The sequence below is a fragment of the Myotis nattereri genome (genome assembly GCF_964212035.1).
Source record: "Myotis nattereri genome assembly, chromosome: 11".
In the NCBI taxonomy this organism is placed as follows: Eukaryota; Metazoa; Chordata; class Mammalia; order Chiroptera; family Vespertilionidae; genus Myotis; species Myotis nattereri.
Window position 1 is genome coordinate 2,477,552 of NC_138086.1, and position 25,264 is coordinate 2,502,815.

General features: G+C 62.1%; 1 protein-coding gene across 2 annotated transcripts in view; it reads right to left on the reverse strand.

Annotated features, from left to right (window-relative positions):
• Positions 1-14,136: 14,136 nt before the first annotated feature.
• The window catches only part of DNAJB6 (DnaJ heat shock protein family (Hsp40) member B6), a 59,240-nt gene continuing 48,112 nt past the window's right edge, over positions 14,137-25,264 (reverse strand). Inside the window, exons 9-11 of one of the 2 annotated variants that reach the window (XM_081101860.1) lie at positions 20,616-20,808; positions 15,188-15,318; positions 14,137-14,684 (exon numbers count right to left, since the gene is read on the reverse strand). In XM_081101860.1, coding sequence (XP_080957986.1) covers positions 14,629-14,684; positions 15,188-15,318; positions 20,616-20,808 — 380 coding nt within the window. In that variant the 3' untranslated portion in view covers positions 14,137-14,628. Of the gene's footprint in view, positions 14,685-15,091; positions 15,319-20,613; positions 20,809-25,264 lie in introns of those variants that run through there. The other variant, XM_081101863.1, reaches the window with a different exon arrangement.

Consider the following 25,264-nt stretch of genomic DNA (forward strand, 5'->3'; position numbering starts at 1 on the left):
CGACGGTGCTGAGGCGGAAGCGAGGGAGAACATGTGGCCACAGGAGAGGGCGCAGGCGGGCGGGTGTGTACGGGGCACAGCGGGCCAGTCCCTCTGCCTCTGGTGCTGGAAAACAGAGAACAGAAAGAAAAAGCCCCCCCAGAGAATGCTGGATTTTTAAAAAATATGTCTTTATTGATCTCAGAGAGCACGGGTGACGGAGAGAGAAACATCCATGATGAGAGAGAACCATGGATCGGCTGCCTCCTGCACGCCCCACACTGGGGATGGAGCCTGCCACCCGGGCACGTGCCCTGACCGGGAATTGAACTCTGACCTCCTGGTTCATAGGTCGATTCTCAACCACTGAGCAACACGGCCAGGCGAGAATGTCCGACTTTAAGACAGAAGTCGGACGTCCAGACGGTGACTGCCTAGGCCGCCCGGCCACACAGCACCTGACCCCGGGCTCCCAGGAGCAAAGGACTGTGAGAAGCACTGCTCTGCTGGGCTCCGACGCGGGGCGCCGGGGCTGGCCTCGGGGGGGGCTCCGACGCGGGGCGCCGGGGCTGGCCTCGGGGGGTCTGGGGGCGGCCGAGGGCTGAGAGCCCAGCCCGCGTTCGGTGGTGTAGACGTGCCTCAGCCACACCTGGGCCTCTGGGGTCACCGACAGCCCCTCAGTGCCCCGCTGGGCTCTGTGCCTTGGTTTGTCAGGCGGGTGGGCACCGAGGGGGTGAGCGGGCGGGGAACCGGGCGTGGCTGCTTATCTTCCATGATTCGGGGGCTGTTCCTGGTTTACACCGTGGGAGACAGTCCCGGGTCCATGGTGGAATCAGTATGGAGACCGTGGTGACGTCCCACCCCCGCCAGGTCCTGGCACTTTCCCACCAGCGAGGGCGTGGGAGGCGAGGCCTGGGGAGGGAGCTGGGGAGGGCCCAGTGGACACAGCAGCAGCGCCCGCCCCGGGGACGTCACCCCGGGGGTCACCGCACCGGGCTCCCCGCGGCTCCTGGGCGGGAGGGGAAGCGGGAGCAGGGCTGTGGGGATGGCTCTGGGAGTGACAGGGATGACGGACGCGGCTAATAAGCCGGGGCCGGGCCGGAGCGTCCCGCCCTTGCCGCTCGCCGCCTCCCTCTGTCCCCTCCCCGTGAGGAGGCTGCCCCTCGAGCTGAGCCGACCTGCCCGCCTCACCTGCATTTTCTTCCCGTCCCGACCTCCTGAGGCCACCGAAAGCGCCCGCGGGGCAGGGCTGGCAAGGGCTGCCCCTCCTGCCACCCCTGCAGCCGCCAGCCCCAGCGGACAGACGGACAGACGGCGTGAGCGGCGTGAGTCGATGCTGCCCCCAGGCCAATTCTCATTAAGACAACACCTCATTCTGGGAGGAAAAGGTTTTCAAACAAGGGAGGGCTCCTTTGATTGTGTCACCTTCTGGGAGCAAAGCGTGGAACTGGGAACAGTGGGAACCTGACCAAGGAGCAGCTCTGCCGGGGAGGCTGCTGCCGGACAGACAGGCGGCCGCCAACGCGTTCTGAACACCACGGCTCTTCCAGGCGCGGGGACATTCGTCCCAGAGTAGGAAAATAAGTCCGGTGTTTCCCTCTCCCTTCCTCTCTCTCTGAAATCAATTAAAGCAGATTTTTAAAAAACTAAGGCAGGAGATCAAGAAGCAAAAAAGTACCAAAGGACACAGGAGTGCAGCGAAGGGTGTCCCTGTGACGCGGGCCAGGAGCAGGAGGGAGACGGGAGCTTGGGAGTCCTCCTTGCCTGCGGCCAGCGCCCCTTGGTCCCCCCACCTCCATCATCACCTGAGGCTCCCCTGCACCCCTCGTCTCCTCTCTTTACAGGGACACCAGTCACGGACAAAGACATCCATGTGGCCTCATGCTGGCCGCACACGTCTGAGGGACCCTGTGCCAGGCACCAGTCGGGCGTCTCCCGGAGCCTCAGGGCTCGGCCTCCCGCTCTCCCGGAGGTGGCCTTCTCCATGCGGCTGCGGCTGCGGCTGTGGCTGTGGGGACGGACAGGACGCGGAGGGCGCTGGTGGCCTGAGGGAGGCGAGTGGCCTGGCTCACCTCACCACCGACCCGCTGGCTCATGTCCTGACCATGTCCTGCGCTGTCTGCTTTGTTTCCATTGATTTCTTTGTTTAACTGTTGGAGCTGTTTGGGGTTTTGTGTGAAGATTTTCGTGACAAACACTGACATGCAGGTGTGCTCTGCTGATGCAGTGAAAGGGCCACTCCCTCCACCCTGGAGGCTGCCTGCTGGGTGCTGTAAGGGTTAAGATGGAGAGAGACAGCCCCCCTCCACCCCCGGCACAAGGGCCTGGGACAGGGATGCCCGGGGTTGGGGATGCAGGGGTTGGGGGCGCAGGGGTTGGGTGCGCAGGGGCAGGGACGGGGATGCCTGGGGTTGGGGATGCAGGGGTTGGGGGCGCAGGGGCAGGGACGGGGATGCCTGGGGTTGGGGGCACAGGGGTTGGGGGCGCAGGGGCAGGGACGGGGAGCCCAGGGTGGGGGCACTGGATGTCCAGGAGCAGAAAGAATGCAGGTGGCCCCCACCCCAGCCGACTGACAGCGAACCCTCAAGGCTCCAGCTCCCGAGAGGAGACTCTCCGCTAGAGCCCACCCCCCTTACCCTGCCTTTGCTTTGTGTCTGCTGTCCTGACAGACACGGCCTCATCCCGCCCTTTCCTGCCCAGCACCTTCATCTTCCATGTGGGGCAGGTTCCTCTCAGAGCCCAGACCAGCCTCCGGCCTGGGGCGGCCCGGGCTCCCCTCCCACCGAGTCGCCTCTCCGGCTGACCCTGCCCCAGCCCGGCCTGTGGGGCCTCAGAGGAAGGGGAGGTGGGTAAAGCAGCAAAATGAAGGGCTGACGACGAGGCCAGAACTCACTGGACAAGGGAGGAAACGAGCCCGACTTGCCTCGGTGCCGGGAACGACAGGGACCCAGCAGTTACAGTTCGAGGGGCCAGGCTTCCCCCGGGCCCTGCTGCTCACACGCAAGCCCATCTCCATGCTCATTACGAGGCGTCGCGCGACTGGCATTTGGTGCCCCGTCCCCGACACCGGGGGGCGCTTCTGGTGTCAGCTGATCGTTTCATCATGTCTTTCGGGGTCAGCCGGCCGGACCCCGACCTCACGCTGTCACTCACCGCAAGTGAATTTATCAACACGTATGTAATGAACACGCAGGGGAGTATTAACTGTTTGCATGTGAAATTACTTCATTCTTCATGCTTCAGGAAAGTCAGTTTTGCATAATAAATTATGGTGAGGGCAGCTGACAAGCCTGTCCAGGGGGAGCGACAGGAGGAGGTGAGTGGGACCTCATTGGTTGTGGTCTGTCTGGGGCTGTGGTCTGTCCCAGGCTGTGGTCTGTCCGAGACTGTGGTCTGTCCGAGGCTGTGGTCTGTCCGAGGCTGTGTGGTCTGTCCGACACTGTGGTCTGTCCGAAGCTGTGGTCTGTCCGAGGCTGTGGTCTGTCCCAGGCTGTGGTCTGTCCGAAGCTGTGGTCTGTCCCAGGCTGTGGTCTGTCCGAGGCTGTGTCTGTCCCAGGCTGTGGTCTGTCCCAGGCTGTGGTCTGTCCCAGGCTGTGGTCTGTCCCGAGGCTGTGGTCTGTCCGAAGCTGTGGTCTGTCCCAGGCTGTGGTCTGTCCGAAGCTGTGGTCTGTCCCAGGCTGTGGTCTGTCCCAGGCTGTGGTCTGTCCGAAGCTGTGGTCTGTCCCAGGCTGTGGTCTGTCCCAGGCTGTGGTCTGTCCGAAGCTGTGGTCTGTCCCAGGCTGTGGTCTGTCCGAAGCTGTGGTCTGTCCGAAGCTGTGGTCTGTCCCAGGCTGTGGTCTGTCCGAGGCTGTGGTCTGTCCCAGGCTGTGGTCTGTCCGAAGCTGTGGTCTGTCCGGGGCTGTGGTCTGTCCCAGGCTGTGGTCGGTCCCAGGCTGTGGTCTGTCCCTGGCTGTGGTCTGTCCCGGGCTGTGGTCTGTCCGGGGCTGTGGTCTGTCCGAGGCTGTGGTCTGTCCGAGGCTGTGGTCTGTCCCAGGCTGTGGTCTGTCTGGGGCTGTGGTCTGTCCCAGGCTGTGGTCTGTCCGAAGCTGTGGTCTGTCCCAGCCTGTGGTCTGTCCGAGGCTGTGGTCTGTCCCAGGCTGAGGTCTGTCCGAAGCTGTGGTCTGTCCGGGGCTGTAGTCTGTCCGGGGCTGTGGTCTGTCCGAGGCTGTGGTCTGTCCCTGGCTTTGGTCTGTCTGGGGCTGTGGTCTGTCCGAAGCTGTGGTCTGTCCGAGGCTGTGGTCTGTCCCAGGCTGTGGTCTGTCTGGGGCTGTGGTCTGTCTGGGGCTGTGGTCTGTCCCGAGGCTGTGGTCTGTCTGGGGCTGTGGTCTGTCCCAGGCTGTGGTCTGTCCCAGGCTGTGGTCTGTCCGAGGCTGTGGTCTGTCCCGAGGCTGTGGTCGGTCCCAGGCTGTGGTCTGTCCGACGCTGTGGTCTGTCCCAGGCTGTGGTCTGTCCCAGGCTGTGGTCGGTCCCGAGGCTGTGGTCTGTCCGACGCTGTAGTCTGTCCCAGGCTGTGGTCTCTCCGAGGCTGTGTGGTCTGTCCCAGGCTGTGGTCTGTCCCAGGCTGTGGTCTGTCCCGAGGCTGTGGTCTGTCTGAGGCTGTGGTCTGTCTGGGGCTGTGGTCTGTCCCAGGGTGTGGTCTGTCCGAGGCTGTGGTCTGTCCCAGGCTGTGGTCTGTCTGAGGCTGTGGTGTGTCTGAGTCTGTGGTCGGTCCCAGGCTGTGGTCTGTCCGAAGCTGTGGTCTGTCTGAGGCTGTGGTGTGTCTGAGGCTGTGGTCGGTCCCGAGGCTGTGGTCTGTCTGAGGCTGTGGTCTGTCCGAGGCTGTGGTCTCTCCCAGGCTGTGGTCTGTCTGAGGCTGTGGTGTGTCTGAGTCTGTGGTCGGTCCCAGGCTGTGGTCTGTCCGAAGCTGTGGTCTGTCTGAGGCTGTGGTGTGTCTGAGGCTGTGGTCGGTCCCGAGGCTGTGGTCTGTCTGAGGCTGTGGTCTGTCTGGGGCTGTGGTCTGTCCCGGGCAGTGGTCTGTCCGAGGCTTTGGTCTGTCCCAGGCTGTGGTCTGTCCCAGGCAGTGGTCTGTCCCAGGCTGTGGTCTGTCCCAGGCTGTGTGGTCTGTCCCAGGCTGTGGTCTGTCCCAGGCTGTGGTCTGTCCCAGGCTGTGGTCTGTCTGGGGCTGTGGTCTGTCCCAGGCTGTGGTCTGTCCCAGGCTGTGGTCTGTCCGAGGATGTGGTCTGTCTGGGGCTGTGGTCTGTCCCAGGCAGTAGTCTGTCCCAGGCTGTGGTCTGTCCCAGGCTGTGTGGTCTGTTCCAGGCTGCGGTCTGTCCGAGGCTGTGGTCTGTCCCAGGCTGTGGTCTGTCCCAGGCTGTGGTCTGTCCGAGGCAGTGGTCTGTCCGAAGCTGTGGTCTGTCCGAGACGACACAGCAGCCGCTTGCCCTTGTGTCCCTTCCCTCCGTCCCCAAAATCCTGGTCCTTTCAACATCTCTTTGACCCTGAAAAACCCGTCAGTGCCCGGGAGCTGGGCACCGTCCTGTCTCCCCCGAGTGCAGAGCTTCATAAATCCACCCCAGAAGGACCTACCTGCCGCTGACTGAAACCCCCGTCAGAATCCTCCTCGTCCATTTGTGGCCTCACCAGTTCTGCTGAGTGGAGACCTGGCCAGTCCATTCTGTGGGGTTCCCCACGGCGCGGTTCCGGCATTTGCTGCGCTGTGCAGGCACAAGGGGGACCCCACCCTCCCAGCCGCCCCCCCTGCTAACGGGTGTGACACCACGGCCCACAGACTTGACCACTGATCTATGACCATGCTCTGTAGACATGAGCTGTGTGAGGCGCAGGACCCACCCCGAAACGCTGTGTCTGATGGGAGCGCCGCGGAGCCTGCGCTGGTGAGTACCTATCTCTGCCAGAATTGTCACCAGATGGGTCAGTGTTCTGGGTGAAGTTTCCTTGGCTTTGGAGGGGTTTTTGATCTCATTGTTTTCATAAGAAGAAACTATTTGGCAGAAAACATGCTTTAAAAAACATGATTTTCCATCCGGCTGGTGTGGCTCTGTGGTTGAGCGTCTATCTATGAACCAGGAGGTGGCAGTTCGATTCTGATCCAGGGCACAGGCTGGGTTGTGGGCTCAGTCCCCAGTGGATGGCGTGCAGGAGGCGGCGGATCGATGATCTCGCTCATCTTTCTCTCTCTCCTCCTCCCTCCCTCTCTGAAATCAATAAAAATCTATTTTTAAGAAAGCACATCATTTTCCAACCAGCTGCATCTGCACTGGATGGCCCCACATAGACCCCTCCGCCTCCTCTGACACTGGGGTCGCCTCCTGTCACCCGTGCCCTGAGAGCCCAGAGCCCTGGCTTCTGTGTGGCCACGGCCATCCTGGTGCCGGGGGCTGGGCGCTTGGGGCTGGGCGGTGTCCGCACTGCTGCTCAGGGGGCGTGGCTGATGGCTCAGGGCGTGGCTCAGGGCGTGGCTGAGGGAAGGAGAAGGTCCCTGAACCTTTGCCTCAGTTATCTGGTCTCTCCTGCTTCAGCCAGTTCTGGCCTCCGTCTCCACATCGCCTGACAGGTAGATACCGGTGGCGTGGAGTCCTCTGGGCTTTTTATTTTTCTACTAGAGGCCCGATGCACGAAATTCGTGCAAGAGCAGGCCTTCCTTCCCCCGGCTGCTGGCACCGGCTTCCCTCTGGTACCCAGGACCCAGGCTTCCCTTGCAGCCCCAGCTTCGTCCAGAAGGTCCTCCGGAAAGATGTCCGGTCTAATTAGCATATTATGCTTTTATTACAGATATTTTAAATTCCAAGATGATCAGCATGGCCCTGAGCAGAATAGGTAACCCATGGCCCTGGCCGGTGTGGCTCAGTGTTTAGAGCCAGTCGGGCGTGTGCGGGAGGCAGCCAATCACTGCTCCTCTCTCTCTCTCTCTCTCTCTGCCCCCCCTTCCACTCTCTCTAAAAACCAGTGGAAAGAATATCCCCAGTGCACCTGGGCCGGGCAGGCAAGGCGGCCTCTCCTGGAACCAGGCAACTCCGAGCCCCCAGGGGTGTAAGGCCCTGGATGTTGGGTTCCCTGCCCCGCCTCCTCGCCATCACCCTCCCGCTGACCTCACCCATCAACCTATTAACAAGACTAACCATGACGGACGGACTGCTCCGGTCCCCCGCACGCCACAAATTTGGGGGGCAGAGTCCCCCCAGACTGGCCGGGACCCTGGGGGATGTAGTGGCTCATGTGGCCTCAGCCTGTCCCCACCCACTGCCCACTACAAGGACCCCTTCCTTCGCTGGAACATCAGTGCCAGCGCCTCCCCGTCCCCGCAGGTGGCCCTGGACCGAAGACGGGGAGCCTCTGAAACGGGTTCTTCTCCTCGCCTGGCTTTCCTGCCCCACGCGGGTCTCTCCGCGGGGGTGAGGGGGCCGCTGGCCGTGGCGGCCCACCCGAGGGGAGCCCGGAGCCGGCGCTCAGTCCCCCGAGGCGGCGCGGAGCCCAGGGGCGGGCCGGTGTTTGTAAAGCTTGAAGGTGCCTCCGGCGATCTCCACGGACTAGGCCGCCTGGGGCTTCCTGGGGCGGGGCGGGGGGGGCGCCCTCACGGGGCTGAAGCCCGGAGCTGCCCGAAGCCCCGGGGAGGCCCTGCCCGCCTGGGGCCCGGTGCCCGGGGGGGCTGGAGGGCAGGCCCCGGCGAAGGGCGGAGGGGAGCCCGGCCTCCGTCCCCACTCGGGCCGCTTCTGCCTCTGGCGGAGGTGGGGGCGGAGGAGACGCCGCCAGGCCCTGCCCACCGTCTCTGCTCCCACGGAAGGAGCGCCCCAAGGTCACAGGGGGCACCGAGCCTGGCAGGCTTTTCCGGCGCCAGCAGCTGAGCTCCGGCCGCCCCGCTCGGGCACCCGGGACTCGGAGATGCGGCTCCTGACGGAAAACTCGGGGTTTTTCCCCAGAAGCGGGGGGAGGGGGGCGTGGCGCTCATCTGCATCGCAGATCGCCGCTCGGAGCACGTGGGGCAGCCATAATTCATGGCACGTGAGGGGGCGCCTCCTAGCAACCGAGTCCTGGCAACCGTGCGGCCAATCGGGCGCCCCGACAGCCGCGTGGGCGTCCAGGCCCCGCCCGGGCTGCTGCCGCGGCGTCCGGGGGGCGGGGGCGGGAACGCGGCTGGGCGGGAAACGGGGCCGATGTCCGGCCGGCCGCTCCCCAGAGCCCGAGGCTGCGCCCCCACGTGGAAGCCCTCCCCCTCGCGCCAGGCCGCGGGCCCTCCGTGGCAGCCCCGGGAGCCGGCTCTGCGGGCCTCGGGCGCCTGGGGAGCGGCTTGGGACCCCAGCTGGGTCCCCGCAGGTCCCCTCCGTGGCAGCCCCGGGAACCAGAACCACTCGCCCCTCGTCCTGCGCAGCCGTGCGACCAGGACGCGCGCGCGCACCCACGGAAAGCCCCTGACATTCGGGGCGTGGGGGGGTCCTGCTCGTGAAATACTGAGGCGCTGTGCTTTCAGGAAGACTTGACAGCCACCCCGACACCCGCCGTCCTCGCGGTTCTCCAGAAGGAAAGGCCTGTGGCGCCCCGAGGGTCCCGGGCGCCGGGCAGTGAATGTGGCGTCGGGTCTAGCGGCTCTGACCGCCCTTTGCTCCTTTGAGGGGAGGTATTGGATGAGTTCTCTCTGCTGGAGCCCCAGCATCCAGGGCCCTGCTGCCAGCACCCTGATGGACTTACATGGGAGCCTGCACCCCCAGGCCAGTGCGCTCAATGGTTAGCGCAAGGCCCTCGCACCAAAAGTCAAAGGTCACAGGTTAGATTCCCAGTCAGGGGCATGCATGTACCTGGGTGGCAGGTTCGATCCCTGGCCCTGGTCGGGGCACAAGTGGGAGGCAGCCAATCCATGTGTCTCTCCTGCATCAATGTTTCCCTCCCTCTCTCCCTTTCACTCTAAAAATCAATGGGAAAAATATCCTCCTGTGAGGATTAGAAAAACAAGGGGTCTGCACACTGCTTTATTTTATATATATATATATATTTTATTGATTTTCTACAGAGAGGAAGAGAGAGGGATAGTGAGTTAGAAACATCGATCCTACTGGGGATGTGCCCACAACCAAGGTACATGCCCTTGACCGGAATCGAACCTGGGACCCTTCAGTCTGCAGGCTGACGCTCTATCCACCGAGCCAAACCAGTTAGGCCTGGCCATTCAGTTTAAACCCCCTGATCTTTTCTCCCTAACAATTTTATTTTGCCAAGGGGGCAATGTAGGCGCTGGGCCCCTCCCTCCAACTCATTTCAGCCTTGATTACGTAAGACCGACTCATTTACTGTGTGTGTGCATGTGCCCGTGTGCGTGCATGTGGTGTGCATCATGTCTGTGCCCATGCCTGTGTGCGAAGGGGTGGAGGCAAGTTTCCTGACCACAGTCCTAGTTTCTTGTGTGGAGGCGCCCTCTAGTGGCCGCAGGAAAGACTGCACCATGAAATGCCACCTTGCCTGAGGACTCACCCATGTTCATGTTATGGAAATTTTTCAGAAAATATTTTATTTGGGATTTGAAAAGTTGGGACACCAAAATATTAAGGCAGGCGCCTGGGCACAGTAGCAAGTCCCACACACAGGCTTGTCCTGAGTCAAGGACAGAGACCAAGGTGCCACCCTGCTTTTGCCCCCCCCCCCCCCCGCCCCCGGCCTACTCTGCTCTCGGGGGCCCCTTCTCTGCAGTGTCCTGCTAGGCGGCACTGAGGACGGACTGTCTGTCCGGGGGTTAGTGAGGTGCTGCCTTCTCCCAGGCTTACACAGCGTGGGCTCCTACCGGTGCTCCCTGAGGCCCGGTGGGGGGTGAGGGCCAAGAAGGGGCACATTACCTGGTGTCCATGGGTCCTGACACCAAGGGCGACCTGGCAGGTGATGAGTGACCCATCAGGTGATGGACAGCCCACGGGTGCTTCTCCGCACTGACCATCACCCCTGTCGACAACCTGCGTCCACCCTGGACACGGGGCCACGGCCCAGCCAGTGACCAGCGGCTCCAGCTCCAGGTTAACCTCTGCCTTTGATGTGGCACAGAGGCTGCGAACCCCTTCTTCATAATCAAACCCCCGGCGGGCGAGGGCGCTTCTTCCCAGGGGAAGCAGGTGGAACAGTGGTCATCGCACTCGCCTGTGGGTGTCCGCAGCCTCCGCAGCAGCCACCACGGGGAGCGTCCCTGTGGGCGAAGGGTCCCCGCAGAGACCAGCTGTGCCCGGGGCCAGGGTGCAGCATTTTATTTTGTCTTTATTTTTAATATTTGTATTGATTTCAGAGAGGGAGAGAGAGCAACACCATGGATGGGAGAGATCACTGATGGGCTGTCTCCTGAGCCCCCCTGGGGATCAAGCCCACAGCCTGGCATGTGCTCTGACCGGGAAGCCATGACCTCTTGGTTCCTAGGTCAACGATCAACCACTGAGCCACTCCAGCCGGGAAGGGGGTTGGGGTGGAGCGGGAGGAGGGGGGCCCAGCAGGGGAACTGGGCATGGTACTGGGTCAGACAAGGCCGGTGTGTGCTGTGTGGGTGAGCAGAGGAGGATGTGGCAAGGGCAGGATGACCCCAAGAAAGCCCCCCAGGCTAGAGACCACAGGGAGACACAGCAGGCCCCTGGGACGTGGGCAAGGGAAGTGGAGACAGTGAGGTGACGTCCCAGTGCCCCACGCCCTTGCAGGAGGCGGCTGCTGCCTCAGGACTGGTGGCCGCTTTGTCTGAGCACAGCCGGTAGGGTCACTGCCACCTGTAGGGTCACTGTCGCCTATGGGTCATCTATCACCTGACAGATGGTCTGAAACGCCATGTTCCTGGGACACAGAAGAGAGGGCGACGGATGCCAGACCTTCCAGGCTGCGCGCCTTCTCCCACACCGTTAGCACGGGAGACCCGGCGTGGGGGTGGCACAGGGTCATTTAAATGTCATCGTCACAACTATGTCTGCAACCGCCTCGTGCGTTTATTCACATGTACAACATGCTCATAAGCACTGAAATGAGACAAACCCAAAACCAGCAGGAGCCACCCTGGCCAGTGCTCAGTGGTTAGAGCGTTGGCCTGCGAACCAAAGGATCTCATACCTGGGTTGCATGCTCAATCCCTGGCCCCGGTCGGGGCACATGCAGGAGGCAACCAATAGGTGTGTCTCTCACATCAATGTTTCTCTCTCCCTCCCCCACTCCCTCCCTTCCATTCTCTAAAAATCTATGGAGCCCTAGCTGGTTTGGCTCAGTGGATAGAGCGTCAGCCTATGGACTGAAGGGTCCCAGGTTCAAGTCCAGTCAGGGCATATGCCTGGGTTGTCGGCTCGATCCCCAGTGTGGGGCGTCCAGGAGGCAGCCAATCAATGGTTCTCTCTCATCATTGATGTTTCTCTCTCTCTCCCTTCCTCTGAAATCAATACAAATATATCTTTTTAAAAATAATAAAAATAAAAGGAAAAGGAGAAAATATCCTCGGGTGAAGATTAACAGCGAAGAAAAGCAGCAGGGGCCGCTGCGAAGGAGGGTGGGCGGGCCTTGGGGGGCGCGGCCTGAAGCGGGCGGTGTGTAGGGTTCACCAGCCTCGTGCGGACACCAGGTCTGAGGCCTATGTGACTGCAGGGCCACTTCACACTGAGGCTTGGGAACATACACGTGGCCCAGGGCCCATGTTCTCAACTGTGGAAGGACAGTGACACGGCCAGGCTTGGACACAGCCGTGGTCACAGCACCGCCCAAGCCGCCCGAGCCCCACGTGCCCACAGAAGCCCATGCTCCCCTGCTCCGCCCGCCCCCTGGGCTGAAGGACAGGGTGTCAGTGGTGCCCCTGGGCAAAGGACCCAGCGTGTGCCCGGGACAGGCAGTGTTTCTGAGGTGTGGGCGGTGGACTTGGGCTGACTCCAGTGCACCCAGGCCACTTTCTCGGGCGGGAAGGGTTATGGAGCCATCATCGGAGCCACCTGGGCTACTCACTGTACGATGGCTCCTTGTGAAACAACTTTTATGACATAAAAGCTGGATTTCATTTGTTCACTGAGAATGAATGCACTCAAGCGAAAGCCTGGGCGCCCAGGGGCAGAGGCTGTCACTGCTGCCGCAGTGTGAGGTCACCGTGCCCACCGAGGCCCTTGCGGGCGTCAGGAGCAGCAGCATCAGAGGCCAGGATAGGCCGTGCCCAGGGGACCCTCTGTGGATGGCCAGTTCCAGGGGGACCTGTGAGGGCTAGAGGGACAGGGAGGATGAGGGCTGAACCACGGAGGCTGGGCACGCTGGGTGACGTGCTTGGTGGCTGACACCCCCCACATCCACTCCTGCTCTTGTCCCCGCCTCCTCAGCCACCTCAGGGCTGAGAATGCCCTGGAGGCAGTGGGGACGGATGTGCGTCATGTCCCTGAAGCACACACTGGGTCTGTCTGGTGTATTTACACTCCCCTCCCCCCGCCCAGGCACAGCTTAATGCGTGGTGAGCCCGTGCACAGGCTGGGATCGGGGACCTGCCCACACCTCTTCCCCCCACGAGGCCAGTCATGCAATTCCTGTCACTCTTTTCTTCAGAAGAAATGACCTGAGCAGCCACCGTGTGGGGTTGGGGGACGAAGGTGCCAGCACACCACGGGGCGCCCGCTGCCGGGCGCAGCCATGGCTCTGGCTCTCACCTGACCTGGCAACAGGAGGAGGCACTTCCAGCTGACAGGAAGCCATGCTGGCCTGTCACCTGGCTCTCAGGAGCGCTCTGATCCGGGAAGAGTCCCCCAGGGACCTGGCTGCCTATGGACAATGGCAAGTTCTGGGAAAGCCCTCTCGGCAAACCCTCGAGGCGGAAGCTGGCAGCCTGGACATCCGGGTAGAATACTGAACCTTCGGGCCTGGGCTCCACCAGCCAGCTGTCCAAGGGAGGGCCTCACGGAGCCGGCACGATGGAGCCTGGGGACCATGCAGGCCCTCCGTCCGCATGCGGTAGCCATGAGACTTTCCCACACCAGGGCGAGCGCGGAGGCGGGGCTGACACACCCCTCGCTGACTGTCCTGACAGCCCCAAGCAGGGGGCAGACGCCCGGAAGACATCGTGCCCGCTCTGTGTTGACCGTTGCAGACTGGAGTCGGGCCAGCATGGCGGGCAATGCTCGCTGAGCCGCTGGTCAGCTATGGGCCAAATGGCCCATCAGAGCCCAGTCCCGTGTGCTCCTGTGGGCAGAGCCAGGCGGGGCAGAGGTGGAGGGCCCGCCCAGCAGGTGTGGGGAAGGTCTGCCCTGGGCAAGCCCGCCCGACCAGAGGTGACATGAACTTAGATCCCACCCACTAAAACCTCATTTTGGCAAAAAGAAGATCAGGTGTGACCGCTCGCCCCTGTCACGGCCCCACCATCTCCAGGCTACGAACAATGTTTGAGGGTTTCCCGTGTCCTGGTTTTGAGGGGCCCTGGGGGGAGGGTACAGGGATCTCTAGGAGGACTGTTTGTGCAACTTCCTATGAACATGTGTGCACTTCACAAGTATGGTTGGAGGTTTTGCAGCCTTTAATCCTCCTAACACAGGCCAAAAGCTCTGTCCCCAAGCGGGAGGTAGAGGGCAGCACAGCGAACCCCGCGGTGCCCACCTGAGCCCGGCAAGTGTGGCTGCGCCTCTGCTGCGTGGCTGCGCCCTGCTCACCTGTGAGTGGACCCACCGAGTGGCCCTGGGCCTCCCCAGCTCACTGAGCCAGCCCCGCGGTGGGCAGTGAGGCCCACGGCTGCACGAACACTTGTCATGTTGGGGCTTGAAGCACGCAGGGCCCTGACACCACCCCCGACACTGCTCCAGGGTGACCGGCCCCCAGGGACAGTGAGGGACAAGTGCCAGGAAACCTTCCCTCCCGCTGCCCCCAAGAGGCCCCCGAGTGACAGGGCGAGTCCCACTCAGGACAGATCCACCTGGACCTGCATGGGCCACCCCCTCGCAGCGAGGCCCGGGCCTCAGGATGCAGCCGACGGGCCACGGCCAGGACACTCACTCGGGAGATGTCCCTGCACTGGCCCGTGTCCCAGGAGGCTGCTGGCCTCATGCTGTTCAGCGGGGCGTTACCTCAGAATCCAGCCTTTTGCCCCAAAACATCCACCCCCGGAACTGAGACGGCACACGGCTGAGACCATGCGGGCTGAGGCGGTGAAGGAGGCCGGAGCCGGGTGGTGCTCACAACTTTATTTCCGCGGTGGCGCCCAGGTCAGGTCACCGCGCTGGCCGTTCCCACAAGCACACCCGGCCCCGCCCGCAGCCGCGCCCCCACCCACACAAGAGCAGCGCCCTGTGGCCGCCATATCAGACCACACACCACACCAGACGGCGGCACAGGCCAAGCCAAGTCGCCGGCTCCGCGCCGTGGGTTTGAGTTGCTGGCATTTTTACGTCACATCCACACTTCTCACAATTCCCTGGTTTCCACGGGGGCGAGGAAAAGGCGGGTGGCAGCAGGCTCTGGTGTTAGCGGAGGTGTCGTCGCCACAGGGGGCAGCTGGGCGCCCCGACCACAGCCGGGGAGCAAAGCGTTCGTTAGGCAGCGGGTGGTGCAGAGAAGGCACAGAGGCGAGGCTGGCCACACGGGAGCGCAGTGTCCACAAACGAAACAAGCTCGTGCCTGCTGGCACCCGCGTGCCAGGCAGCCGTCTGCTTCCTCGCACCCTCAACTCGGGCCCGGGCTGTTTACGGAGCAAAGCTCTGTGGCGTCCCCTGCACGAGCTTCGGGGAGCGGTGATGGGTCGGGAGGAAAGGAAGGACTAGCGCTAGTCACAGCACACTTGCCATCGGCCGCTTCCACCCGGAGGTCAGGTTTACAAGCTCCATGACGTGGCCGCCAGGAACGGGGCCACGACAGGTGCTGAGGTCTGACCCCGGGACAGCAGGCAGCACCTGCGGCCCCGCTCAGGTGTGACGTGTGTGTGACCTGGAGTCGCCCACACTCACTACCCTCCGATTCCCAACGCCGGCCCCGCGAGGAGCCACCTGCTGCCTATCTATCCGTCACGCCCCTAAAGCTAGCGCTGCGTCAGGGGTTCGCACGGCGGCCGCACCGTCAAGAACAAGCGAGAGCCCCGACCGCTGCCCAGGAATCGCTATCTTAGTGGTGGGCTGCGGCCAGGGCGGGCGCTCACGCCACCGCCCGCTCATCACCCGCCGCCTGACTGGCCGCCCGTCCGCGTCCCGGGGTGAGGAGGTGACGGGGCGGGGAGCAGGCGCCCTACCTATCGCGTGCACACACCACACAGCGCGACGCCGCGGCGGCCGGCGCTCTAGTGCTGCCCCTTGGTCGACTTCTTCTTCTTGGACTCGTCTCTGTGCTTCTGCTTCTTCCTCTTGCCACCTTCTTTGAGTCCTAAGGAAACACGGCTTGTGAAACACTGTGCGGCAGCTGGTCTCCCCCAGCCCCCGGGCCCAACCATGTTCAACTGTCCCCACGTTAACAGCACACATGACACAGGAAAGCCACGCCTCCTCACGTGCCCATGGCCCACACTTAAAGCTCAACAAAAGGCTCTTGGCTTTACCACCACGGCCGCCGTCCGGGGCCCACCTGGCAGCGACGTTCCACAGCCGTCTCCAGTCCTGACTCAGCCACCCACTCTGGGGACACAGCTCAAATGACACTAGCAGGGTCACAACCCCGTGGGCGGGTCCCACAGACAGCCCCGTGAGGCAGCCGCGCCGCCTCCTGCCCCAGTGCCCGGCTGCCGGTGGGAGCCAGGCTCTCACTGCATGGCGCACACACACAGGCTCCAGCCCCTGGGTTCTCGGGGTGGCATTCTGCCCTCGCCCCTGGCAGGAGGTCCGCGACATTTGCAGAGGCCGCAGCACCCGAGGTGAGGGCGGGCGCCCCTGCTAGCAGGGCCGGCTGTGGGGACACGGGCCTGGGCCCTGGCAGAGGACCTGACAGAGGGAGACAACGGCCTCCGAGGAGAAACGTGGGACCAGAGCCACGGAGCCTGCGGTGTGTCCCCCAACGTGACTGCAGGGAGTGGGAGGAGGTGGCGGGAGGCGGCCGCGGAGGGCCCACCTGGGTCACGGTGAGAGGGGCAGGGAGGCCTGTGGCTCTGGGGGGCCGGATACCCACCAACGTGAGGAAAAGGGGAAGGACTCCTCACTCCCATTCTTATCAAGCATGCATTTCTAAGTTTAAGAGCACAGGAAACCTGGCTGGGGTAGCTCAGTGGTTACACAACAACCTAGGAACCAGGAGGTCACGGTTCGATTCCGGCCAGGGCACATGCCCGGGTTGCGGCTCTATTCCCAGTAGGGGGTGTGCAGGAGGCAGCCCAACAATGATTCCATCTCATCATTGATGTTTCCATCTCCCTCCCTCTCTGAAATCAATAAAAATATATTTTAAAAGAATAAAGAGCACAGGAAAATTACCTTGGACTCACAAGGGTTTTAAAGAGAGATGGTGCGTGTTTGACTGGCGCAGCCACACACACACCCCGCATGCCTCTCTGGGAGGTGCCTGCCCTGCATCTGGGGCCCATCAGAGCCCCGCAGCCCAGGAGCTGGGCAGTCTCAGACGCAGACCCGTGGTCTGGTTGGGAAATTTCTTCAAAATCGTGTAAAGAGCCCTGCGGGTTTGGCTCAGTGGACAGAGCACTGGCCAGCAGACTGAAGGTCCTGGGTTTGATTCCTGGGTTGCAGGTTCTATTCCCGGCCCTGGTCAGGAGGCAGCCAATCGATGTTCTTTCTCTCTCTCTCTCTCTCTCTCTCTCTCTCTCTCTCTCCCCCCCCCCCTCCCCTCCCCCTTGCTTCCCTCTCTCTAAAAATCAATGGAAGAAATTTCCTCAGGTGAGGATTAATTTAAAAGATGGTTTTAATTGTGTAAGGAAATGGATGTGTGATGGGAACGGTCCTCCTCTGATTCCAACAGGCCAGACCTGCAACCACATTTGGGTCAAAGGATTCAAATCCAGGGGAGCACAGCAAACAAGCTGGTGATGGGCACCGGCTCCGCCACAACGGGTGGGGGGAGGGTTGGCCTCCGGGCTCGAGGCATGTGGACACTCAGATCCCGCCACCACCTCCCATGCCCCTCGGCCTCGCACCTCACCCAGCCTGGCCCTGCAGCTCCACCCACAGCCCCAACCAGCGGTGACGCTGGCAGGAAAGTCCTTCCTGACGCGGAGTCTGGACTGGAAGGAAGCACTGTGCAGGCGAGTGAGGGCAGGCCCTCAGGTTCCTTGTAAAACAATTCCTCTGCTAGTTCCTGAAAATGCTCAATGTTTACATTAATTTAAAACAAAACAAAGCAATAAGACGTGGGCCGCCCTGCCAGCGATTTCGAGGGGACACGTGGGGGGGCCTGGGAAAGAGTAGCTGTGAGCCTCACAGAGAAGCGCAGGCGAGCAAGTCGGTTTCACTGCAAGACAAGCTCCCCGCCTCCCGCAGACCTGCCCCACCCCAGCCCAAGCCTTTAGCCCGCAGCCAGGGCGCGTCTGCAGGGCCCAGTGCAGAGTTAAGGGCCATCCTGGCCAGTGGCTCAGTCGGTGGCTCAGTCGTTGGAGTGTCGTCCCAGGTTGTGGGTTTGATTCCCAGTTGGGGTGCGTGTAGGAGGCAACCAGTCAACATTTCTCTCACTCGCTTTCTCCCTTCCTCTCTCTAAACATAAATTTAAAAGTTTTTAACAAGAGTTAAGGGTGGAGGCCCCTCGTTCCTAAGTGTTCCCTGTGCAGGAATTCTGATGTCCTTCCCAGTGGGCGCACCTGCGGGAGCGCGACTCACGCAAAAGCCCGACCCCTCAGTCTCCTGGCCACTTGCTGGTTCTTGGGCTGTGCAAGGACACACGGGCGTGACGTCAGAAATGAGCCGGCAAGCTTTACGGGTTAGAGTGGAAGACAAGGCACGTTAAGAAGTCAAATGCGCCTTCACTGGTTTGGCTCAGTGGATAGCAGCGGTTCTCAACCTGTGGGTCATGACCCCTTTGTAGGTCAAACAACCTTTTCACAGGGGTCGCCTAAGACCATCAGAAAACCCATATATAATTACATATTGTTTTTGTGGTTAATCACTATGCTTTAATGATGTTCAATTTGTAACAATGAAATTGGGGGTCACCACAACATGAGGAACTGTGTTAAAGGGTCGCAGCATTAGGAAGGTTGAGAACCACTGGGATAGAGCGTCGGTCCCAGGTTTGATTCCGGTCGAGGGCACATGCCCAGCTTGCAGGCTCAAACCCCAGTGTGGGGTGTGCAGGATGCAGACGATCGATGATTCTCTCTCATCATGGATGTTTCTCTCTCATTCTCTCTCCCCCTCTCCCTTCCTCTCTGAAATCAATAAAAATATTAAAAAAAAAAAAAAAGCCAAATGCCAGGAACTGAAGCCGCTTCCCTTCCCCCTGCTGCCCGTACCAAGGCCTGGTGGCCCAGAGCCAGGGCCAGGGCTAAAGTCACCCCACCGACCGCCAGGCCCCTTCGTGCATCCTGCGCCCATACGTGAGCTGCGACTGTGGGACCTGTCACTTCAGCACTGAGTTCATTAGTTTTCATCTAAATGAGCCACTTGCAGAAGCTGCCACTGCCTCCAGGTGGCACTGTCCTCCAACCCCAGGGCATCTATGTCCCGGGTAACCAGGTCCCTTCCATGTGCTTCTTTTAAAGGAAAATTACTCAGGACTTGGAATATGGCGGGACGATGACCAGGAGATGCCGCAAGGCCCGGCGCCGCAAGGCCAGCTTAGTGAGGGGCCAGCATGAAGGGGGCCCATGGCCAGCATGAAGGGGGCCCAGCCGTGGACGCTGCGGAGGGAGCAGCTGCCCAGGCAGCAGCGGCTCAGATTTCCTCGCTGCCCCTTCTTGCATCCTCCTCCAGGGCACTTCCGCCCTCCATGACGCGAGCTCGCTGCATGTTTGTGGGAGAATCATGCCTTTAATTCATGTGACGCCACTCAGTCTTCTCAAGGTCTCATAAATTGATTTTTAAAAAGGAAACAACAAATGTTTGACTCCAACATTCAGAAATGCTCCCAGGAAGGCTGGGTTCCCACAGAGCCCAGGGGGCTCTGGCCAAGGCAGGCGCCACCCCCGCAGCCACAGAGAGGACTCGTGCCGGCGCTCACAATGAGGTGTCCCCACTCCATCGCGGGACCGATAGGGACCCAGTGGTAGAAACTGACAAAGGCACGTGGTTTCAGAGAGAATGACTCCGTGTCCTCTGCTAATGCTGGCGTTCCCGGGTTCTCCGGCACGTTCCCCTGTTCTCGGGAGGGGGGGCAGGGGGGGCTGTCCCAGGTTCCGGGGGGTCTTTCCCAGGTTCCAGGAGGTCTGTCTGCCTTCCACTCCACAGGCACATCTGGGACGCAGGGCCTGGTGCTGAGCTCAGATGCGGCTCCGGCCGGCCAGTGGGCGGTAGCCCTGTCCTGGGAGACTGGCCAGACCACACGCCTCCCTCCCAGGAACTGGGACATCTGACCCAGGGGGCTGAGGTGTCCCTCCAATCAGACGACGCACCCATTAAATCACTGTCGAGCAATGCTCGTCCCGGGAAGTGGAGCCTGCAGCCCCGCCCTGGCCGAGGCCCCCGGGCGTCAGGGCCCCTTCCCTCACCGCCAGACCCCGCACCTCCAGGAGGGGGCAGGGAATCCTGGCGAATGTCCATTCAAGGCCAACGGGTCCTTCCTGGTCACTCGGCTCTTCCAACTGCCCCTTTCCGTTACCCACAGAGGCTCCTCCCCAGCGGCCAGCGGCGTTGTTGGCATGGCCGGTCCCAGGGGTGGGGCTCCATGCAGGGGGTTGGGGGGCGCGGATGGGACACTTGTTTCTGCCTGAACAGACTCCCAGAAGGACTCCAGGGACAGATTTCGATAGAAAGCTCTGGGAGATGAACTTACTTCTGAGATAACAGCTTGGCCCTAGGTCCACGGAGTTAACCTCATGCCGCTGTGGGACACAGAGGACCAAGGGTGAGCCTTTTCCTCCCACCCAGCCTGCAGCTCCAGGGGCCAAACCGGCAAGGATGGCTGTACCCTCAGAGACCCCCAGAACCTGGAACAGCCCGCCCGGGACCTGCGACAGACCTCCTGGAACCTGGGAAAGACCCCCCGGAACCTGGGACAGCCCCCCCCCCTTGGACCTGGGACAGCCCCCCAGAACCTGAGCCAGACCCCGCTCCTGGAACCTGAGCCAGACCCCTCGGAACCTGGGACAGACCCCCCAGAATATGAGACAGACCACAGGCCTGGGAGCAGGAAAGGGCAGCACCAGGAGGCCGCTGAGGCCGCCAGGCCCCCAGGAAGATCGTGGCTTGGCACCACCCAACCTGACAGAGCCTCCGGGCGGCCTGTGTTACTTTGTATTTAACCAAAAACAGGGGCAGGTAGGCTGAGACAGCACTGCCTGGGGGTCAGTCAATCCAAATCCTGAGACCTCAGTTACAAAAGGAGCACTTAGGGTAAAAGCAGCACCTGGTGACTGTGGCATCGGCATCTGTGCCGAGACAACACACTTCATACAGAAGGTGGCACCCCGTTTTAATTGTGGGGTTTCCGGAAGGTGCCTCCCCTACCTGCCAGGTCAGCTGACCAGCCGCACCTGCCCACCCTGCCCATCAGGTGAGGACACAGCACAGCAGTGACTTCTGTCCTCGCTGGCCTTGGGCAGGACGGGGCGCGTCCTTGGGGGGGCGCTCTGCCTCGAGAAGGCGGAGGGGTCCCAGTGGCTGGCGGCCCGATGGCGGCCCGGGTCGTCCTCGTCCTCGTGCTTGGGTGGTGGAGTGGGCCTGTGCGACCTCAGAGGGCGGGCGCTGGTGCTGGCGGGCTGCTCGGGCAGCGCGTGCTGGCCTCGGAGCTGGCAGGCCTCCCGGAAGGCGTCCTCGTCGGCCACACCTGCAAGGACAGACAGGGTCGCGTGAGCGGGCACCGTAGGTGCCACCCTCGCTCAGAGCAGGAAGGCTGCCCACTCCTCAGGTGCACAGTGGGGGCTGCACGTCACTCTAAGAGAACGGCCATGGGAACGCCCACTGTCCCCAAGGCCCAGGGACTGGAGGGCACCTGCTAGAATCCGTCCTTAGACTCAGCCCCGCGGCCCAGGTCCCGCCTCCGACTCGCTCTCCGCACGCTGACTCCAGAACCTGCGCCCAGTCCCTGCCCGCCCCCAATGCTGCAACTGGCCACAGTGGAGGCGCCTGGAGGCCTGTCCCAGTCCCACCCACATCCACCTGCGAAAACCCACAGCACTGGCGTCAGTTACGCTGGATGCACGCCCACTCGGGACAGCCCCCCCACCCGCGCCCAGAGCTGTATTCCTCTGGGCTTTTAAGCTGTGGAGGCCAGAGGCTGTGGCAAGCAGTTTGGATGAAGTCACGCACCCTGGTAAGAACTGCTGGCTCCAGAAGGCCCTGAGGTACAAGGTGCTAGGACAGACCGGAGGCCTGAGGCCTGGGCAGTTAGAGCTGCTGCCGTGGTGCTGGTGGCTGAGCACCTGAGCCCCGGGCAGTGCTGGGAGGCTGGTGGCCAGTCCTCGGGGCCTGAGCTGGGAGGACAGTCCGATCGATCCTGGCCGCGGGGCCCGGCACGTCCTCCACAGCAGGGCTGGCCGAGGGGCCGCGCCCTCCCACCCCAGGCACAGCTTTCTGGGAAATGCTGGGATCTCAGGGGCCTGCCTTCTGGGTTTGCATTTTAGAGGATTTCCACGAAGTGTCCAGTTCCGTTCATTAAACCCCCAACCTGCACAGCCCTGGGCGCGGCTGCAACCCACAAATACGCACATGGGCTTTACAGCTGGGGTCCAGCTCGCGGGACACGCCCTCGGTGCCCACCCTCACCCCTGCACCCGTCACATCACCACCTGTTTCCCCAAGCAGCTCCTGCAGCTCACAGCTGCCCCACCACCACCCCCCTCCACCAGGCTCCTGTCAGATCCCTTGCAGGTGAACTGGGCGGTCGGCTGGTGTCAGACAGCCCTCCCCTCGAGGACCCGCGTGCCCACAAGAAGGGTGTCAAGACCCCCGCCCCCAACAGTGGCTGCTCCCTGAGGCAAGCAAGCAGCACCAACTGCCCAGGCCTCACGCTCAGGCCGAGACCAAGTGCACGCTGTGGGCCCCTCTCCACGGGCGCTGAACTCCTGGCGCTCACACGGGAGCACTTGGGCCAGCCACTGGGAGCGGGTGAAGAATCAGTCATGTAGTGGCTTCAACAGCCTCGCCCGAGTGGAAGACGAGGCGCTGGTGGGGACACAGTGGCCAAGGCACCCTGGCTGTGTCCTGTGCTCAGGGCCCATCACTGTGCCGTCCAAGGCAGGCAGGCACCAGGAGAAACTTACACACACCCTGACCCAGGTCACACCCTGGGGACAGACAGCGGGCGCCCCACGTGGCAGCCGAGGGTCAGGCCCCCTGCCTGCCTGAGACCCTCACGACGGGTCACCCCCACCATCCTCACAAGTGTCCCTGGCCACCCGAGGGTGACATCATGTCAGGTCTGAGTCTGCCCCGTGAGGCTGAGCCTGGGCTGCACAGGTGGGGGGGTGGGGGGAGAGTGCGCGTGGCGGACCCCCCCGGAGCATGTCCAGTCCCACTTACCTCGCCAGCAGGGTTCCGCTCCTCAGGGGGACTCAGGACCCAGTCCACCCTGCAGCCCTCAGTCCCAGGAAGGGAAAGCGGTGGTGGCACTGCCGCACACCGCGGCGGAAGCCCATGTCCAGAGCACTCATCACCGTGTCCGGGGCAGCACATGGGCGGGATCGGGCAGGGCCAGGACACGTGCCCCTCTCAGATCCAGTGCCCAGGCAGGAGGGCCAAGATGCGTGCTCCCCCGCCTCGGACCCAGTGCCCAGGCAGGAGGACCAGGAAGTGTGCCCCCCACCCCTGTGGACCCAGTGCCCAGGCAGGAGGGCCAGGACGCATGCCCCCCTCCCCCGGACCCAGTGCCCAGGCAGGAGGGCCAGGACGCGTGTCCCCCCTCGGACCCAGTGCCCAGGCAGGAACCACAGGGCAACTGCATCAGCCAGGTCCTCCCACTGTCTGGATGAGACACACCCACTGGGTCGGTGGTGACACCACCTATCGCCTTGCTCAGCCGCCTACCACGTGGGCTGGGACACTTCCAGGGCCACTTGGTATGTGTCTGCTGTTTGGAAAAGTCACTAAGATCTTCAGCTTGATGCTCTGAGAACAAACACCTCAAATGCAGAAACACCAGACCCTCTCTCCGCGTTCCCAGGAGCCCGGCCTGGGGGCAGGGGCGGGACACTGGGAGGGGGTGGGGGATATGCACACAGCCCTTCCCAGCAGCCTGCAGATCCTTGCAGAGTCCCTCACCCCTGTACCTAGGCCCTGCCCCCACCCCACCTCCTCGCAGCCTGCCTAGCGTGTGGCCCTCCTGCATGTCCTAGGGTCAGTTGGAGCCTGCAGCCGGGCTGAGCTGGGCCTGGGGGCCCAGCCTCCACATGAACCACAGGAACGGGTGGGACACACCACTGAGCCCAGTCTCGTGCGAGTCCGACGGACTTACCTGCATGGTCAACCTGGAGGACACGTGACCTCTCGGCGCCCACCCCTCCCAGCCATGCTATGGGGTCCAGGGTCCAGGGTCTGGAGCAGGGCCCACAAGGTCCTTATGAAATGCTAGTGTCTCAAGTACCAGGAAAAACCACTTGAAGGCAGGAAATAGTGGAGAGTGAGAAGCAAAGACTACTCATTTCTCCGCTCACCCACAAGTTCTCACTGGGGCCCTGCTCGAGGCCACACAGAACCCCAAGCCCCCTTCATCACTGTGTGCACATTACTAGGCCACCACCCTCAGAGCAATATTGAGCTGTAGGTGACACATTCACACCATTTGAGTTTGAGGAAAGGGGTCTTAAAAAGAACAATCCTGCCTTGGCCGGCATGGCTCAGTGGTTGTACATCCACTGCCCACTCCCGCCTGCGAACCCAGGAGTCACGGTTCGATCACAGCCAGGACACATGCTCAGGTTGTGGGCTGGTCCCAGCGGAGGGCACGCAGGGGGCAGCCGACCAATGATTCTCTCATCATTGATGTTTCTCTCTCTCCCTCTTCCTTGCTCTCTGAAGTCAATAAAAGAGAAATTTAATAAGGATAATCCTGACAATGCCCACTGTCTCCATCCTCCAGGCGCCGTGCTCTGCCCCAGCTGCTAACAGAGACACCCCTCGGGCCTTTCGATAACAGGTGTGGTCAGAGCAGAGGCTGCTCCCCCTCCGGGCCCCGCCGTGCTCATCTGTCCCCGGTGACGGGGATGTCAGCACAGGCGGAACCCTGCCCACCGCCCACTCCCGCACAGTGGGAGGCGCTGACTGCTGGACGCTGCACTGGGGGGATCGTTCGTGCACAGCAAGGACCACATGAAACACAGGCCTCCCATGGCCATGCCTCGGTGGCAGTGTGTGCGGGAGGGGGGGCAAGACGCACTGGACTCTCCAACATCCTCCTCGGACTGCACATTGTGCGCTCTGTCATGTGCACTGGCTCAGGGGCCCCCTTCTGTCCCTGTGAGCCGACCCGCCACCCTCCAAGCACAACTCTTGTGGCCTCCCACCCACATGCCCCTCGCCTGTGTGCCCGTCACCCGACAGGCTTGCAGGGTCTAAGGAATCTGCTCCACTTGGAGGCAGGTTTCTGCTTTGGTTCCGAGGACACAGCCTGTCTTCTTGTGGTGGGGATGCCCCAAAACCACAAGGGGCCCCAGGAGCTGGTATTTGACAAGCAACCATGCGGTTGTCCCAGCCCTGCTGGCTCAGGTGGTGTGATGGAAGCTTCCAGAACAGGGCCTGAATTGGAACCTCCCTTTGCTTGTATTCCTTTGCCCCCTCCAACTTAGCATGCAGCAAAGCCCTCATAAATTTAGGACGCATCTACTTTTCAACTGCACGCTGGGACCCTAGGGTGAGTGACAGACATGCAGGCCACGGAGGGGGCAGGGGGGCACACATCCCTTTCAGGACACAGGGTCCCTCAAGAAGACGAGGTGGGTCCTGACTTCAGAGCACACAGCGAGGACCAGGCCTGCACCAGGTGCCAGGGGCGGACTCCGAGCTGAGCGCTCACTCCACGTTGACAGGCACCTATCCACCTGCACGAGAGACAGGAGGCTCCCAGGGGCAAAGCCCTGCCCAAAGGGGGACAGCTCTGAACCAGACATACCTGCGGCCCCCCCCCCCCCCCCAAGAAAGTATCTGTTCACCAGCAGCCCGGGCCTGCAGGGCAATGCCACGCCCACTTTAGACCTGAAAACACTTTGTTGTTGTTAATCCTCCCCTGAGGATCTCTCTTCTCATTGATATTTTTTTAAAAGAGAGAGTTGAAGGGGGGGGGGGGGGGG